General features: G+C 40.1%; 1 protein-coding gene across 2 annotated transcripts; it reads right to left on the reverse strand.

Moving 5' to 3' along the window:
* Positions 1-7,635: 7,635 nt before the first annotated feature.
* LOC119484582 (skin secretory protein xP2-like) lies at positions 7,636-18,694 on the reverse strand. 2 transcript variants are annotated; one of them, XM_037763480.1, is made up of 4 exons: positions 18,516-18,694; positions 14,727-14,824; positions 13,427-13,499; positions 7,636-9,089 (listed from the first exon to the last, which is right to left on the reverse strand). In XM_037763480.1, exons 1-4 carry the CDS (start codon positions 18,586-18,588, stop codon positions 8,596-8,598), a joined length of 738 nt encoding a protein of 245 aa, XP_037619408.1. In that variant the 5' UTR covers positions 18,589-18,694; the 3' UTR covers positions 7,636-8,595. The 2 variants fall into 2 exon arrangements, with proteins under 2 accessions (XP_037619408.1, XP_037619407.1); XM_037763479.1 differs by having other exon boundaries at positions 14,727-14,827; positions 18,516-18,691.
* Between the last annotated feature and the right edge of the window lie 1,567 nt (positions 18,695-20,261).

Raw genomic sequence — 20,261 nt, forward strand, 5'->3', positions numbered from 1 at the left:
TATAACTGTGTGTGTTTTTACCTGTTATATGTTTTATCTGCCTCGTTTAGTCTTGTCGAGTATTGTTTTAAAGCACTGACCAGAAGTGGCAACTGTGAATCTCGTTGTATTTAATACAATGACAATAAAGCTTTCTATAAAGGATCAATAATGTGACATTTTATTAGGAATTTATTTTATGATGGTCACGATGGTTACAAGTTATTCCCAAAACTCCTGAAGATATAATAATAATAATAATAATAATAATAATGATATCCATAAGCTTAGACAAATGATTAGATAATAGATATCTGTCTCCACCAAGTGGTTAGTTCACTGACAGCTGTCAGACTCCACAACCAGCACCGCTCCCAGTAGACCACTTACACTTACACACCAAAAACTGACAATAACTGCACTATACTGTATAATGACTGTGCAATATCATTATCATTATTACTACTCAGGTGTAATTCATACTGTGCAATATTTTCAGGTGAAATTTAATTTAATTCTCACTGTGCAATATCATTTTCCACTTGTGCAATTTTGTTAACAGTCTGTTTATTGTCAATACTGTATATACTGTTCCTTTTTTATACTTCCTTCTATTTAAATGGTTCATATTTTGTTACACTTTGTTTAGCTCTTTGTTTTACTGTGTTAGCTGATGCATCTTGTTTTTTGCACTATCCCCTTTGTTGCTTCGCACTGCAAATTTCCCAACTGTGGGACTAATAAAGCAATATCTTATCTTATCTTATCTTATCCCCTATAGCATAGTGCAAATCCATGTTGATTAATAACACAGATTAACACACAAATCATTGTATGCACAGCCAATTAAATGGTTTATACGTCACTTTATTTAAAGGGTCTATGTGAGCACGTTATCATGACAACAGAGACAAATAAATACAAATAAAAATTGGTATATATACTATTTAATAGGTTGATATGATATATATATAATATATGATAATTTATGAAGTGCACCTACAAATATATCTACAACTCTTAGAGAATTGGAGGAATGTTACTGTTGAATATAATTGTCCAAGTGAAAAGGTACAAAATCAATTTATATTAGTTTGATTCTGTATATAATGTATCAATCTTTTGTTGCAGAAGGTAAAAAAAAATTGACAACAATATCACAGAAAATAGATATGCACCAAAATATGGATTTACTATTGATATCAGTTGAAATCAGCTTTGAAAAGCAATATTTTCTACTGGTATTTTTTGTCAGTTTTCCTTCTAGGAATGCATAGTTTTCAAATTAGCAACACAATAAAAGTGTAATGGGCTTAAAACATTTAACGTCTGCACCAACATCTGTACCAATCCCCCACTTAAAACTCTTTGTACAGTCTTGGTTTGTAGATTTTGTTAGAGTGATTAGGCAATATCTATGAAAATCAGTCTATCACAACATCACATGAACAACAAACCTTTTCCTCCGCCTACTACTGTACAACAGAAGCAACTACAAAATAAACTTGTGTTCCATACAACTGGTCATGAAAAGCTTTGCAACAGTGGCACCTAGAGGACAAGAGACAACATGGGAATCATTTCACAAATGCTAATAAAGATTAATCAGAAACAGATGGGTAACATTTTTTAAAAAACACCTCTGATAATATTTCAAAAAAGGACACTGGTTAAAACAGTGGCTGGTTCTCCTCGTGTTGTTTTCGTCCGGTCATCCTGGCTTGATTGACAGAGAAGCAAGTGTTGTGGAAGGCACACTGTCTGTCATGTCATGACTGGGTTGTCACCACCACCATGGTCTCTGTGGCTGAAACAAACAAGCACAGCACCAGTTTGTACGGTAGAAATGCACAAGTTAAGTGTACGTGATGTCATTTTGCAACATACATATCCTAGAGTGTAAATAAGTAGAATGGACATGGGCAGCAGGATTTAAATAGAGTGCAAAGCAAAGTGTAGTAATAGTGTATATGAGTCACACTGGCCTCATAAACTGAGCATCTAAAATGTGGCTATCTGAGATTAATACCTATATCCTGAAGATGTCCATTCTACTGTCTCTAGCTCTACACAGACAGCTGTGCTTATAGCTGTGCTGCTTTACCTTCTTAACTGTACTATTACATCACTGAGCAGCTTTTTACAGTCCCGATAGACACCATTGGCTCTGTGGATATAGGCAGAAATACATGCGGTCAGAGCCAAATACAGGAAGACTCAGATTATATCGGTTATTTTAATGGTAAAATTGAACATCGGTGAATTCAGCCACATTGTGTCATGTTAATGTGATGCTCAACAATTAAGATTTATTTGAATCTAGAAATCTAGCAGCACTCAAAAGGCCTTTTTAAAGTGCACCTCTGTGTGCTGACAGTTTTTATTTTTTTAACATAATTTTAAGACTCAAAGTAGCAGAACAAACATGTAGACATAGTTTACATTTTCACATAGGATGCATGCTCAGTCTATATGTTTCTAATTGGGATTGATGAGGTGGTCTTCATAAACCACTAATTAAGAGTTCTTAGGATCTGAGAGCTTTCCAATTGAAAAGCCCTTTAATATAAAGATGTCACAGTACATTGAGCCCAAAGTTCAAGCTGCTTCGCAAACTCTTCGCACTCCGCTGCGCTAGTTTGCTCGGTGCAGTGACAAGCCTTTGTTGCGCCACGCAAGCCATGGTAAATAATTGGTTTCAGGCTGCAGAGGTGCCGTTGCACAGCGCAAACTGCATTCTGTGTGAAAGGCCCAATAAAGGGCGGCTTTTTGCTATGCCCATAAAAGGCCTTTCATACAGAACCCGGTTTGTGCTGAGCTCGCCACTGATGCTGCGCCCAAAGTTCAACCAGTTTTTGGGCCTTTCACACCGAACGTGGCCACGGCACCACTTCACTTTGAAACCAATTATTTCCAATGGCTTGCGTGGCGCAACAACAGCTTTTCGCTACGCCGAGCAAACTGGTTGAACTTTGAGCGCAGCGCACTGTGATATGTGCTGAGCCCAGCGGTGAGCGCAGTGCAATCTGCGTTCTATGTGAAAGGCCTTTTTAAACTTTGGGCGCAGTGCACCGATTGTGCTCCGCTGCGCTCGCGCTTTGCTTTGCGCATCGAAAAGCATGCAACACATTGGAAATAATAGGTTTCAGAGAGCAGTGGTGCTGTATTCTGTGTGAAAGGCCTATTAAAGTTGACAACGCTGTCCCGACCGACGTCACTGTTGCAGAAGCAAAGCACCCACCCTCCGGTTCCCCCCAGGTTAACACTGTTATTACATTTTAGATGCTTTTTAAAGTTATAATGTTTGTTATATATTCAAACACATGAATCCATGTCTACTTTTACTGCAGTTGCAGTTTCTCAAAGCAGGAAAAGCATCGGTGGAACTAACAACGTTAATGATGGCTCACTTCCATTCAGGTGTATCATTAAGTCATGTCAGTGAGCCAGTATGTACATTACCAGAACCCTGACACTGGCACACCTAAATGGAATTAAGTGATTATTACCTCCGCCAAGGCCTTTGGCCTAGGAAGGAGGTTATGCTTTCACCGGCGTTGGTTTGTTGGTTTGTTTGTCTGTTAGCAGGATTACTCCAAAAGTTCGCTATGGATTTGAATGAAATCGTTTGGAGGGGTGAGGTGTGGCACAATGAACAATCCATTAGATTCGGTGGTGATCCGGATTCTGATCAGCCTGAGCATTAAAACCACAGGGTATAACACATGCGCAGTGTATCTGATGACGCGTTGATGACATGTGACCCTGCCTCCTTCTTCCTTTTGAAAGCAGAGAGATACGTGTGTGGATGTGTGTGCAGAAGCTGCTGGCTGTCCGCGGTGAGAAAGAATAAAGCTTTAGCTGACGGGATGAGAGACAACATAGTGTACACCTCACGCGGTCACCCCGCCAGCTGTGAGCTGTGCCCACACAATGATTTGTGATGTCAGACTATTTTGTCTTTTTGGCAGCCTTTTCCTCACCTTACCATACTTACCTTAGTCAATTATATAAGGATAATATATGTATTGTCTGACAGGTGGATACAAGGTGATACTTTATGTGTGATTTATCATATTTTAGCTTTGGGGGGAGTGGAGAGGGCCTTATTCTACAACTATTTATCTTACTTTATATTTAACAAAACAACAGAGCAACCAGTGTAACTATTATGCAGCATTATAGATAATACTAACGTAGGTATGGGGTGTTCAAAATCTTTTGACTGGCAATTCATACAGTGTGTTCTTACTTTGTCCTTCCACCAGTGACTCTGCCTCCTTGACCTCATGCATTATATCCACAACGCCCCCACAGGCCAGCTGCCTGCCCAAAGCAGCAGATGGTGCCACCTCCTCTGCTGCTGATGGAGCAGAGTGGCAGGAGTGGCAGTGCTTGGCCTCATGCACTGGAGCCTCTGATGCAGATTCTGGTTCAGCAGCCGAAAGGACCTCCAGGTCTGACCCAGAAGAGGCTGCTGCCAGCTGAGTCGTGTCCACAACTGCTGCACCTTCACCGTGTGTTGTTGCCACAGCTTCAACTGTCTCCTCTGAAGCTGCTGCCGCCTCCTCCGCTGATGTCTCGGCCGCAGGTGTCACCTCACCAGGAGCAGCTTCAGCAGCGGTGGTGGCCTCCTCAGCTGGTGCAGCTTCCTCGGCGGGAGCAGCGTGTTCAGGTGAGGCCTCTGAAGAGGAGACGGCTCCAGGGACCGCAGCCTGATCTTCAGCTTCAGCCTCACCCACCTCCTCCTCTGTTGGGGCTGAAGTTGTAGGTTCCTCCGACGGAGATGCAGCTGCCACTTCCTCCTCCTCCTCTGCTGCTCCTACAGGAGCAGATGTCTCCTCTTTAATCAGCTCTTCAGCAGCTGGAGCTTCTGCATCATCTTCTGCATCAGCACCAACCTCGGCAGACTTCAGCTCCTCCTCGTTCACTACAACAGACGCCTCTTCTTTAGCTACCACCTCTGTGGCTGCTTCCAGGACTTCTGGTTCTGCCACCTCCAGAGTGAAGTCCAAACCTTTGACATCATCCTCTATTTGCTGGACAGCTCTCACCAGACTCATCTCACCAACAGACGCTGCCGCAATCTCAACTGGAGAGCCGGACAACATCTTCACAGCTATGAGCAGATCAGGCACAGACTCTGAAGGACAGAGGGGGGACAGGAAGTAGTGACTGAGAACGATTTTAAATACAATATAGAACAGAAGTTTACACATTACAACAGCTCTTAATATTTGAGTATAAATTAACGTCATTTGCAGTAAAATGTCTTTAATATTTACATATATACTCATTCTAAGCTAACGAAAACATGATTCCTAGTTTCAGGTGATTATACACTATGAAAACAGTTCTGAATGTTATATTCCATTTCTGCTAATAGATCCCCCGAAACGCTAAAAAATGTTCTTTTAAATAATTGGAAATGGACTATCTTTGGGTTTTGGACTCTTGGTCAGAAAAAACAAGACATTTGAAGACTTTGGGCTCTGGAAACTTGTGATGGACATTTGTTGCTCTTAAGAATTGTTCAAAAAGTAATTGCCAGATTAACCAATAATGGAAATAATCATTTGTTGCAGCAATCATGTCAAATTAGGATTACACCTCATGTAGACTGAACAAAAAGTATGTGCAGCACTTATCCTGGTGTATACAGTGCTTTGTGTGGGTTCCACTTACCTTGAGCGGGTGTCTATCACTGCATGGTCTACAGTCACCTCAGGGTCAGGGAATACTCTACAGGAGACTAGCTGCCCAGTTCATGCTCCCTTTGCTGGTGTAACCTTTTTAGAAATAGTGTAGAACATGGCACTTGAAAAAGCAGTTAGCTTCTTATATAGAGTGTAGCTTACACACCTGTATGGTGAGCACTCATCACTCTTATTGGAGACAATTGATTTGATAGCATTAAATTTTAATACAAAACCTTTAAGTCTTGTGCCTCACTAGGGACAATTTGGACTTTTTAATTATTAATAAAAATAATAAATATAAAATGAATTAATACATTTTCGAGATTGACTGTTAATGCATATGGCGTCCATTTGGCCTTTTTTTTCTCCATATTTTGGAAGTTCAACCTCAGCTCCTATAAGAAGTCTATAATAAACTGTGTAACCAAAATACAGACACTCATACGCTTATATGGACAAAATAAACACATTTTTTGAGGTCATAACAGTGGCATTATGTAAACAGACTGGCATTTTAAGGGATCAAATTCTGAATATTTGGTAGTTGGTAGGACTGAAGATGGTAAAAGATTTAACTCAGTGAAAGTGGAAAATTATAATTTTATGGCAGTTTTGACATTTGTGTCCTCTAAAGTGAGGCACAAGGGATAAGTGTTGTTTTTTAGCAGACCCTATATTATGGACATTTTTATAAAGACGTTTCCCACACGACGTTCAAATAATTTGGAATTTAGTTGCATGACATGTATGTGCTGCTGCAACGCGTTCTCATCCCTACTCGTCATATACTGACATGTCAGACCCTCGGCGTCTTTTTTTTGGTCGCAGTAAACACGTTCTTAATGTTGAGGGTTAAACAAAAACACTTGCTTAGGTTCAGGCAATAAAACCTCTATAGTTAGGTTTAGGAAAAAACAACATTGGGTTTAAAACTACTACGTTTGTACAGTAAAAATGACACCGAACGTTGTGAATACGAGACACGAACGAACAGTTGATTGTAACATGACGCACAGGATCCAAACAGCGGTCTCCTGGATGAAAGCCTTGTTTGTTGGATCCCTCCTCTTTCACTCTTTAAACCAGGTCAGCACAGCACTTTCCCTGAGCTTTTAATATTGACACAGATGGGTTTACATTGTAGTTAATGGAAAGCTCGGTGCGTCTCTTTCCAACGCTAAAGGGTCGGTGCTAAAAGTGTCAGTATTCAACGCCAACAGCCGTGACAAAAAGAAAGAGGAAAAAAAAAAAAAAAGCATTTAAAGTTGTTACTAAGATAAACATCCCTGAATTGCCACCCCATGAGTCCATCTGTCATCCTGGTGGTGAGCCACCAGACACCCTAAAACAAGCATTGTAATCTAGGATTAGTCTTAACCACTTTGTGAGTGCTTTAAACTGCACTTGTTGCAATTAAGATTCATAAAAAGGCAAATACAGATCTGAAAGAATTTTTAGTGATACTGTTTTACTGTTAAAGCTGCATCCATATGGTCGAGTGCTCGCAGTTTTGTTTTTTTTCTCCCTCGACCTGTTGAGCTGGACCTGCCACATCCATCTGACAACAGTTATTTGCTCATCATCTTTAAAATAAATACCCTGGAGAAGACAGGATTTCTTTAGCTTGTTGTCTTTCAGTCTTCATCTTGAAGGCACAGGAGCATGAACATGGCACAGGGATTCCTCAGGAAATGAAGCATTTCTACAAGAAGTGGGTGTTTCTACACCTATGACCCTCTACAATCAAAGCAACAAGCAGGGAAGACATCGCAGACTAGATTCTAGGCCACAAATTAGCACTGGACAAATAAGATTCTTAACCAGTTAATTTACAACTTACAGAACTTTTGATTGATGCAAACCCCCCGCCCCCCCCAAAAAAAAAAATATTATAATTTCAATCATACATTGACCACAGAACCATATAGCACTTTAAAAAAAAAAAAGAAAAATGCAATATTGAGACACTTCCTTCTCATCCAGTGATGTTTTATTCTTTGAAATCTTAACTGTTGCAATCATAAAGACAACATACGCAAAGACAGGTGAATGAATTTTCTGTAGTGTTCCCTGAAAGATTTCACATTAAAGAGACAGGAGAAGTAACTTTAACACTGAAAAAAACCAAAAAAAAAAACCTTGTACATGGCTGGTAAAAAGTATTTGAACGTGCGAGAGAAAAAAAAAGAAAAAGAGAATATGGTCATTACGATAAGAGGAGATGTGCGAAGACTATCGAGAAAACTAGGCAAGCGCTGCAGCAAGGAAAAGAAGAGCTAACTGGTATTTGGTCAAACTGAATGTGTTCCATCTCTGTCCCGTTTGCATGATAATCCTAACCAGAGCAAAGATTCGTGGGATATAGCTGGAAGTAAGCATTCGCTGAGCAGAAGACGACCCAAGTGCAAAAGATGTTGGAGCGAGACAAGACAACTTATCAAATGGGCTACATTCATTCACCGTGCGGACATCTTTAGATAAGGAAAAGAGAGGCAAATTTGTCATGTTTTAAGGGCACTTGGAACAACATTTCACAGAACATTAGTCATCAACTCCGTTCCATCCCTTATAATCACCTAGTTCGACACTCCTCTATCGACTGTACAGTAGCCAAACCATAATTTGGATTTGCTCTGGTTATAAAAAAATTCCTATAGAAACTTGAATTTTCCAAACTGAATCTAAACAGACAGCCTAAATGCCAAATGTTCTGGTTTGGGTCTGAAGGTTGGGGTGAGGTAAGGGAAGGAAAGTACCCGAAAACTGGACTGATGAACCTCTAACTGGTATTTATTAACCAACCGGAAGACAAATAGGGGTTCATGAGTCCTTTTTTCATCCCGGGGCCAGAGAGGTGGACACGGCACGACTAACTCCCAAGCCCTACTTTCTGGGCAACTACTGCACCGTCACAGCTTTATGCAGCCAACTCTGCAGCAGGGGCAGCGGCCTCAGCCTCGGGGGCTGCAGAGCCAGTCTCTGCCTCAGCGGGGGGAGCGGGAGGGGCTTCATCTACTGCTGCCGTACCAGCGCTCTCTGCCGCGGGGGCCTCTTCTGTGGCGGCAACTTCCACGCTGACGGGTGCAGCTTCAGGAGCGGCTTCAGGAACTGCCTCCACCGCTACAGCTGGAGCGGCTTCTTCTGTGGCTGCTGGCTCGGCAACAACCACCTCAGAGACAACTGCGGCTGCTACTTCAGCGACGGCCTCGACGACGGGTTCGGCAGCGGTCTCTGCTACTGGTTCTGCAGGAGCAGGGACAGACTCGGCGACGACCTCTGCGACGACCTCGGCGACGACCTCTGGGGCCGGGGCTGCCTCCTCAACTGGAGCGGGCGCTGCCTCCTCAACTGGAGCGGGCGCTGCCTCCTCAGCTGGGGCAGGTTCAGCTGCAGGAGCTGCTACTTCTGGTGCTGCAGATTAAGAGATTGGGAGCAGAAACAAATAAATACCAACCTTTCATGACTTGTTTCTTTTCATCAATTGCTATGTGCATCAGGAAAAATTAAACCAAACTAATTTGAAAGAACAGCCAGTGCAATATGCATATGTATTACACGGCTTTGTTGAATACTCGATTCTGATTTGTCAATCACAGCGTTCGATGGTCTGTTATTTCTTTATAGCCAGTCTGTTATTTTTATATATATATATATATATATATATATATATATATATATATATCTTTGCTATGTATAACAGACAGTTGCCATGGACGCAGTTCTGATGTCAGACTCTGGAAGACCATTTTTGTGTCAAATTGATTGAAGTAAGTAGCCGTGTAATACCCAGGATAACATACAGCTGGCGGGTTATTGTTGTAAAATAAACCCCTTCAGATCTTGATCAGCGATGCCTAGTTTGAAAGTTTGGTCGGAGTTTGTGAGTGATTGACTCAGAGGGAGGCTGGACGGCAGACTTCAGATCATCTTTGTTTACCTCTCGTCTCCGGACAAGAATCCTGCAGATACCATTAGGAGCACACAAAGGCACATGATTTTTTTTTTTAGACTACCCGTCTCATGCTAATATCAGGATATAGTGGCCGTTTTATAAAAATAACTTATTTTTTTTATATCATAATTGCTCCAATCTTGCCTACTTCAGCTTTAAGACCTTTGTGACAAGAATCGGTTAAAACAGTATATGGCTGGACCGTGTATGGTCAGTGTGTTTTGTGGCTGAATTGTTACAGAACCACTCAGTGACAGACTTTTGCGTTTATAGGGCTCTGCGGTCCAGCCAAAAAGGTCAGATCTGAAGTATACAACTCCTGTCAACAACTATAGGGTTGAAGGTCAAGACGGTCTTTAAGGTCTAAAAACGTAAAGCAGCATAATGCAAGTAAAGGGAAGGATAATCCTTAATCCTAGCATGTCATCCTCAGGACAGATATATAACTTCTGACCTCACTGAAGATGTTGTTCTTAATATCTACAGTTTATGTAGTAATGCAATGTACAATTTTAGTTCATACCGATCCTTAAACAGTAGAGGTGGAAAACGGCATGTAGTATTTACTTTGGGTACCGATTAGACGATTGCAATCATTCAATAGGGAGTGCGTTTTTTTGTCAAAGTTGAATGACCCCAGCACAAATTCCAAGCTAGAAGTCGAGCTAAGGTGCAGTTTTACAGATCATGTAGTTTAAATGTTCCTTTACTGAATATGCATTTACAAAATAAAGTTGGCAAATAAGCTTTTAAAAATGCTAATGGACATCTGAAAGGAATGCACATCAGTACAGTACACAACCCTGAACACTCATTATCAACGGGGGAGACAAGATCATGCGTGGAAAAGTTTGGTATTTCTATCATTCTCATTGATTTATCATGTTTACCCCTCACAGTAAAGAATGTTACCATCCCACCTACAACCATCAGTTCTGGTATCTGAAAAAAAAAAATCTACTGCTGATTAAGAGCATCAATACCAAGGACCTGGATCAGTGCCCATACAGATTGCTATGAATAGAACTTTTGGCCTTTCCAGCAACAATAATACTGACAAGTTCATCAATAACAAAACACCACCCACAGAAATAAACACTATTTTATAAAAGGGCACACCTCTATGAAATAAAAATGTTCCAGAGTGTCAGCCTATAAGAACCAACAGCTTATATTTAATACTTTCTAACATCATCTCCCAGTTAGTGTAACCAAATGATTTATAACTGAATAGTTGAAATAGTGAAACAAGAACTTGATAATGAAACCACAGTGGATCTGCTATGATGTTTATATAATCTTGTGTCGAGTGTGCATACTAAATGTTGCTAGCTTTAAGGGTACCCACGAGTCTCCCCTTTACAGACATGCCCACTTTATGATAATCACATGCAGTTTGGGGCAAGTCATAGTCAAGTCAGCACACTGACAGCTGTTGTTGCCTGTTGGGCTGCAATTTGCCACGTTGTGATGTGAACATATATTGTTTATGCTAAATGCAGTACCTGTGAGGGTTTATGGACAATATTTGTCATTGTTTTGTGTTAATTTTTTTTCCAATAAGAAATATTTCCATACATTTGCATAAAGCAAGCATATTTGCCCACTCCCATGTTGATAAGACTATTAAATACTTGAAAAATCTCTCTTTAAGGTACATTTTGAACAGCTAAAAAAAAAATTGCAATTAATTTGCAGTTAACTGTGGACAATCGTGATTAAATATTTTATTTTTTTATATTGGTTCAACACAGACATGTGACGTAATATAAGATACTAGAGTTGAGAATTCAGCAGACAAACAAGACTGTGCAGATCAGCACACTAAATTGCACTGTAATGATTCTCAGTGATGTGTACTCTGATTAAATGTGTCAGGACAATATGATCCTCGATCACAATCACTTTAACCACTATCACGACGTGCGTCAAGATGTTTCTGCAACCTAGTTTCCAGGACGTTTTTTGCCCGATTACATAACGTGATCACTGGCCTGTTTAAAGCCAGAGCAGAGCACTCTCCAGCGCTGTAGTGAGCAGAGCTTTATACCCCCGGGACCAAAAACAACACTTCCAGGCTCCATGTACACAACTGAACCAGGGGCAGCCGCTGCTCATCCCCATTACAGGCTAGTTAGCCGCTCTGGGCGCGGAGCCACAATCTCTCCGGGCTCATACTGGCTGAATAGACAAATAATTTGCAGACAGAAATCGAAACAGACAGGCAAGATAAAGCTATTGAGAGTGATCATTCTACCATGTTTGATATTTGGGTGGTGAAGCCAGAACCAACTAGGAAATACAGCAAGATCTTCTGCTTTCCCCTCCCCCCTTTCCATTTCTCAGAACAGTCCAGTTATTCAACTCATCAGTACGTATGTACATTGAGCAAAATCAAGGCCCTAAATCAACATCACATTATATTTCTCTAAAAGCCAAAAGGTAGTTACTCAATTAAAATCTGGCTGATTCAAAAATATTAAAAGATAAAAGATTGAGTGATCTTGGAAAATGTGAAACCCACTTTCTTCTGTGGGCTATAGTACTATTAATCTTTCATGAAATGCATCAACAAAACTCTGAAATATTCTTGTTTAGAATTGATCAAACAGCTAATTTAATGTTTGGTATTTTTAGGTTAGCTAGATTTGTCAAAAAAAACAACCTGGATACAGAAAGTCAGACAAGTTCTTAATTAGATTTTTAGCCATGCTAGCAGCATGGCTTTAGGGATGACAATGTCAGAGTTGGTTCACCTCTTTGTACAAAATCATCATCATGGCAATCTATCCGAGAGATTTCAGTCTGGACCACACACACACTCATGGCCCCTTAAAGGCACAATGAGTAGGAACACAACTTTCCACATTCCTCCCACCGGCTAAACGAAACCTGAAGCACACGCCTCCTGAACACGGTTAGGTTTAGGGTGCTCACTACTCTCGTTTTAGAACGAGCTTTGTCTGCTTGGCGTTTTGCCAAGATATATTTGCGTTTTTTCGGCCCAGTGTCCGCCATTTTCATAGCTTCCTCTTGGATGCGTGATTACAACCTGCCACCTGCTTACTATGTTGATGCCCAGAAAGGTCTCGAACACAGCAAAAAAAGAGAATCCAGGAGTCTCTACAGATACAGACCCCACCACTGCACACTTCTAGTGGGTCATAAGTGATTGAGAGAGATTGTAGTCTATATTGTTTTTTTAGGAAAATCCTGGTCATTTAGCTTTCAATGACATTTGATATTTTACGCTAGCTAGCTTTGTCAAAAAATAAATAAATGGGTAACAAAAAGCTGGACAATTTATGAGTCTTTATCTTGATTTTTTACCACGCTAGCAGCGTGGCTTTAAGATGGCAATGTTGGTCCACCACTATGGTCCAGACAGACATATCAAAAATAATCCTTTTGATTATACATCAGGTCAAACATTTGCACAATAATTTGATTTATGACCAAATACCTGCAAAACTAATGTCGGCTACTTAAGTGCCAATTAGCAAGAGTTAGCATGCCAACATACTAAACTGAGATAGTGAACATGGTATAGATACCTGCTCAACATCAGCAAGTGTGTCTGGTCATTGTGAGCATGCTGAGGTTAACAATTAGCTCAAAAACACCTCAATAAAAAGGCACTAGCATGACAGTAGACTGTCTCATCTGTAATCAAGGAATTTGCTGTAGATATGAAAGTCTGAATTTTAAATTATGAAATTTACAAGAAATGGGTGTTATTTTTGGACTTTCTGTAGTATTATTTGGAAATCATTTTTTGTGTGTGTCAGCAACTGACCTTTCGCTGTGGAGTCCATGCTGGCGAGTCTGTCCTCATAGCGCTCAGTATCACCATTGACTGTCTTGTAGGCCTGAAAGAAAGGAGGGCAGATATGCACTTATTACATTCCAGCACACATCAAATGATAACAGTACAAAATGGTTAACAGTATTACAAAATGCCAGCTTACACTGACATTTTGTCCGACATGGACAAACACAGCCGATGTAAACTTGCGCTTTGCACAAGAGCCTGACGGCTATTGTCTGGAGAAAGCACAAAGGACCTTGTATGTATGTCCTTCAGTGTCTGAGCTGTGGTGATGTCTGCCACACACAGTCCAGTCTGTCCTGAGGAATCATGTTTAAGTGGCTCCCAGTTTACACCAGCCAAGACATCGCACTGTATAACTACAGATTGGATGATCACAAGTAGCCGGTGCTGATCTTAATGGTTTGGAATCACAAGTGGAGGTCAATCATTGCACAATATGGATTCACATATCTCACCTTCTTGTGGATGATGCCCTCCTACATTTATAAGTCAATTATCAATACATGGCAGTAGAGTGGCAGTATAAGCAGGGCTCTCTCAACTAACTTTTCACCCTTCGTGACCTTTATTATAGTCGAACATCAAAAGTAATGTTTATTTTTGTTCATAAATTTATCCAAAACATTGTTTTTCCATTTTAAAAAGTAATTTTATTGGTTTGTCATTTATAATTTGCCCTTTTGTTTTGATTTGAATGTTAACGATACAACTAAGTTAAGGATCAGGGGCACTGACAGAGTGTGCGCATTTGTTTATGTTGCCAAGGAGGTTTAATAAGAAATGTGCGCTACACAATTATAATTTTCACCGCCGGTCATTCTAACGGTTATTTTTCTTTCAAATCGAGTCCAAAAATTAATTTTCATCCTCCCCGATCACATTTATTTCAGCCCCAGGACGACGGGATGTCCTTAAGCCCGTACCCTGACACTTTAACAACTTTTTTCTTAACATAGAAAGTGTACTTAACATAAATTTTGCATTCTGACTAAATCTATTAAGTTCCTTGAGAAAAACATGCTCACTTTTTCATGTAATTTACTGTGTGGAATAAGGAGAGGGCCAAGTCTTCCGGAGCATTCAAGTAATCCAATTCCATCCAAAGTCTTTCAGTTATTCTCACCACAGACACTGAGAGGACAGATTTTGAGTGGAATACCACTTTAAGAAATATCCCAAGGACAAAAATAAGTAAATAAGTAAATAAATAAGTAATGCAGAGTTGCAGGTCGGGTGAACCTGGAGTGGAGCAACAGATACTCACATAGACGACTGCAGCAGTGAGGCCTCCTCCACAGAGAACAAAGTACGCCATGTTGCTGGAGCCTCCAGGGATCCCGAAGGCCATGTGTCGCACTGGAGCTGCTGAGAGACACACAAGGGCAGAGTTACAGGGTTAGTTTGGAAAGTTGATCGACAGCTAGCTGACCTTCAGCAGGGAGGTTTACATTAACTGAAATCAACTGTAATTTTGGACTAGGATGGAGTCTTGTGCACCTTCAATCCAACTGCTGATTGAACATATGCAGGGCATTTGCCTTTTGCGTCATGAGATCCAAACTGAGCATCAATAACATACAAAAATCAGAGGGAAGGTACGATAAATTTGATAATTTGTGGGTGTTTTACTCAGGAAACTGTCCCATCACAAGTACTTGGCACAAAGACTAGTGCACTCCGATAGCGTCAACATGTCTCCATCCCTTAATCCAGTTACACAATACAGCCATGGTCATTTGCAGCAGAGGAGATGGAAAGATTTAGCAGCGGCCAAGCTAAACACCAAATTGTCCCTTAAATTAAATCCCCCAATAACACTGAAACACTTCCTGCTTCACGATCTGAAAAAACAAACTCTACAAATAAATGTATCTAGTGGGCTTGAATTGGTATGAATTAGTTCCTCAACACACATGTCGGTTACTTAGGATCTGTCAAATGCATCTTAATATACCATTTTTTGTGGCTGTGGCTGGCTGCAGCCCGTGCACACTGAAAAGATTTGCTAGTGTTTAAAGGATTGCCAGTGGTGCATGCAGAGGAGGCCGTAAATAAAACCACCCTGCATCCCAAACACTGCCTCAGCCTAATCTCTTCCTACCTAGAGCTCTCTCACACAAACCCCCCCCCCCCCTCCAGAGTGTACACATGCACACAGTACATACGTTTATCTTTAGCATGACCCACACCCCCTGTGTGTACATGTAGTTTACCCGGCAACCCAAGTAGGCCATCTGAAGACGTGAAAGAACACAATGTACAGCCAACCCCGCCCCTTTACGTCCTTCCCATGTTTCATGTGTGTTCAGGCAACGCATAACTCACCCTGTGACTTTTCAACTTACAACTATATAAAGACGTGGAGTACACAGGAGTTGGTGTTGCATCAGTAGCAAAGGTCAAGATCTCCTAATTGCATATTTCTAAGAGCAATAATTAGTAAAATGTTCCCTTCAATAATGTCTAGAACAGGATTACGGTGTGAAAACAATGTGAAAGGAGTCGTGACCATCCTAAAGTGTGACTGTAGGGGGCGCAGCTGCGTAAATGTTACTTTGTACAAGTGATTGTTGTTAACATTATTTGCTTTTTTAAACCGGTGAAAGGCCAAGTACCTGACAATATATAGATGCTGCATATTGTTTATTTCCAGGCACCGTAGGGTCAAAATTTGTAACAGTCTGTTGTACTTCTGCTGACCGCTGACAGATTTGTTGGTGTTATTCTGTCTTTAAATAAATGCGAGAGAAATACCAAGTACCTGATAATTACTAAACGCAGCAATTTATTTTTTATTTTCAGTTACAGGTCAACAGAAGCATCGGTTTAAAGATTGAACAACATTAATAGCAATAACCACATCCATGCAACAGCACCCCCTACAGTCACACAATGTGGTGCAATAGCCTACCACAACGCAACTTCATTGTTTTGTTTCAATGTTTGTTTTAATGACAAGGCTCTAAAAGCCCACTGTACACGACCTGCTCAGCACAAATTTATTTGTGAATCAAGTGGAGCATTCAGCAGCTAAAGAGGTGAATATTTGCATCAGGAGTTGGTTGAGACCAAAAACAGAGCATGAAGAGTGAATATTGAACTTAATTCATCAAGTGGTCAGAAATATGAATGCCAATGTGGCTCTGTAAATGCTGAATGTGTAAATAAGCACGCATTTGCTAACAAGTTCATCATATCAAGTTAAGGTGATATGTCAATGTGTTCACAAAAAAGTATTTCTGTATAACATTGAATATCCATGACTTACAAAGTTACAGTTACTAGAAAGGCAACAAACTATCTAGCCTGGATATGTCGAACTGTAACAAAAAAAAATCACCCTACCAGCTCCATTAAAGATCACTAAATGTTTTCTCATTTGTTTAAAAGGGACAGTGTGTTGGATTTGGCGGCATCTAGTGGTGTGGTTGCAAATTGCAACCAACTGAGTAGCCCTCTGCTCGCTCCTCCCTTTCCAAGACTGCGGTAATGTGAGTCGCCAAGTGCAAAACCGTGGTAACACCGTTCGCCTCGCTCAGAGGCCATCTTTACCATAACAACACTACTTTAGGAGCAACGGAAGTCAGACGGCAGCTGGAGATTTTGCTACCGTTTGCCCCCCGTTTCCAGTCTTTATGCTAAGCTAAGCTAACTAGCTGCTGGCTCAAGCTAAATATTCAATGCAGTACCACTAAATCACAAGTGATAAATTAATAAAACTCTGAACACATTAAAAACAGCGCTGGACATTGTACTGTTGTGGATGCTGAACCCGTATAGCAGTAAGTTGTCCATCCTCCTCTAATACCCATGACACAGCAGCGCTATGCGGGGACAAGGCCAAGTACGGGTTATTTATACAGGTAATCAGTTAATCCCTGCGGTGAGGTTCAAGCCTGTAGAAATGGACACACGCATGTCAGGCAACAACAGGCAAGATGGCTGCTATGATGACATGTGTGGGTGTGCTCTCCTGCTACTGTCCTGCAGACCTGCAGGACAACCAGGGTCAGGCCTGAGGTCACACATGCACTTTTTTTTTCTTTTTTTACAGAATGCAGAGAAAGCTTCACAGCTACCACTGGGATATTCTTGCAGGTATTATTCATTTTGTCTGCACCATGTTTCAAAACAGGAAATTAAAGGAGCAGTTTGACCTCAGGCTGAATTCCACATGCTCAGATCCCAAAGTCAAAGTCAAGGATGATTTGGCCTAGGATGCATGAACAGGCCTAAAAATCCAAGTCATCTAAATCCCCCTTCACTTTCAATGCAGAGTTGAGGTTTAAAATACAAATTCATCAGCAAAATAAATGCTGATTTGGGTGTAACAGATGTGAACAATTATTGGCTGTTAATCTTAAATATTGTGTAGGCCTAAATGTATTAGTTTTTTTTTTTTTTTTTTTTTTTAAATATAGCTGCTCAGGAGTGCTGACACACATGTAGCTGATCTCCATGTGGTCCAGCTCTCTGGAAGTCGTAGGACAACGTGTGACCAGGACAAAGAATCGCTCGTAAATCAATATTTCTTTGCAAATACTAGACTACACGCTAGAAACTTGAATACTTGTATTAAAAAAATCGATTGCACTCGAAAACTACTTGTTTATAAAGCCTTTAAATCAAACAGAGTTGTTTTTGTCGTGTGTGATGCTCTTTCATAACCAGTGTGCAGCTAGAACGGTGTGTTCCCAAAGCAGGACACACCTCCTCCTCACTGCTGCTCCGCACAATGAAAACCCTCACAATGAGCCTCTTTATGGGACTTTTACACACTTATCATACAAAATGCAACGATTTAAAGCTACTGCAGAAATTAACTTAAAAAAAAAAAAGTCACTGCATTTGCACGCGTTAGGCAGTTTTGCTAAAGGAATAGGCAGTCATTGAGAAAAGCTTCCAATAAGCTCGTTCATCTGAATCTAGTCCAGCGGGTAGACGCACCAGACAGCGGTCTTTACTCCACTTTCATTCATTTTGACGACAAAATCGTGTAAACTCAACTCACAAGTCACTAAACTGACACGTTTTTTATTCAACTATAACTCACCATTTCTGGATGTTGGTTGGAAAGCCCTCCGTGCCAGCGGCCCGACTCTCTGCAATGCTCGTCTGCAGAACATGTTCACAGGTTATCAGCAGCAGCTAGATGAATGTGTGTCTCTGGGTGTTTGCTGCAGGTTTTAAAGGTGATTGAGGAGGAGCATTCAACACAGCTGCTGTCCAATGCTGATTGCAGAGAGGACACCTCCTTTCGGAGGAGATTAATAGGGCACTAGCGCGCCCTCTGCAGGCGAACCGGAACAACTATGTACTCCGTGTTTTGCTGTGGTGAAGCACAAGGGGTATGGAGGACTTAACCTGCCAAAATAAATGAGTAAATAAATAAATGACGCGATAAATGATTTTATTAATTTTTGTATTTTATTTTTATCAATTAAAAAAAAAAAAAAAATTTACATTTATTTTTCTATTTATTCATTTATTTTTGCATTTAAAAAAACAGAATAACAATGTATGTCACATTTCATTGATTAATTAATGGCTACATTTATTTTTAATATTATTTTTGCAAAATGTATTTATCGAGTCATTTATTATTATTATTATTATTATTATTATTATTATAGTATCATATATTATTATTATCATTATTATTATTATTATCATTATTATTATTATTAGTAGTAGCAGTAGTAGTATTTTGGCAGGTTCCGTCCTCCATTTAAGTATCAATGTTGTGATGTTATGGATTTACAGTGACATTATAAAACAAAATGTATTTATTAAATAAAGAAATATATAATGCTTGTATTTAGAGTTTGTAGATTGAGCAGTTTCTTTTCTGTGGCATGCTGTGTAATGAGATGAAAACATGTTGACTGTACTGTGGAGGATCAGACATCCCTCACGCTGTTTTCAGGTGGATTACAGTCCCATGTGGTTGCATGGGAAGAGACAGTAAACTGTGGTTGCATAACATACACTGCCCCAGAGCTATTGTGGGCTTGCACCATGCATGCATGGCTCTGATAATAATAAATAATGCAACTCCAATGTGTCAACATACAAATAAAGATTGGCCCTCCATATTTTTGAATTGTTCAGCCCCCAGCCTCCAAATCACCCAAACCTCACCTACTGCTGGTGCAAAAAAAAGGATAAAAAAAATAAAAAATACAATTTTAATTTAAAAATAAATAATATCAACATTAATGATGGCAATAACAATTATAAGATAAATTCCAAAATATCCCTGTTATTTTTTTTGTGAACATTTTTTTTAAATTATTTTTCGATAAACAAATGAACTGCTAGTAGTCATTTCAGTGTACATAAGTCAGACATGATGTCATACATTTTAGCAGAAAAATACATCCCATGTACCATAACTATACAATGTGGCTATGTTCCAAATCGCATACTTTTTCTTTTTACTTTCAGTACATACTGCAGCTGCCCTTACAAAGTACATATGGTTGCATGTAGTATGCATACAATTGGGACATACTACTTCATCATAACATTATGCCTTGAATTTTGATCCTCTTGCTCATATATCCGCTGTGCAGAGGACTGTGGGTCAGAATACCCAGAAAAGCATCCTGGCTCACATAGTGCAAAATATGGATGTAGTAGGACTTCCTAGTATTTTTGGCATAGTAGTATGCATTTGCATACTGAAATGTAAAAAGAAATGTGTAAAGAAATGTATTAAAAAAAGAATAAAGAATTAAATTAGTTTGGGGAAATTAATAAGGGGTGAAATGCAAAAGGAAAATCATGCATAAATAAA

This window comes from Sebastes umbrosus, chromosome 3 (assembly GCF_015220745.1).
Source record: "Sebastes umbrosus isolate fSebUmb1 chromosome 3, fSebUmb1.pri, whole genome shotgun sequence".
Lineage (NCBI taxonomy): Eukaryota > Metazoa > Chordata > Actinopteri > Perciformes > Sebastidae > Sebastes > Sebastes umbrosus.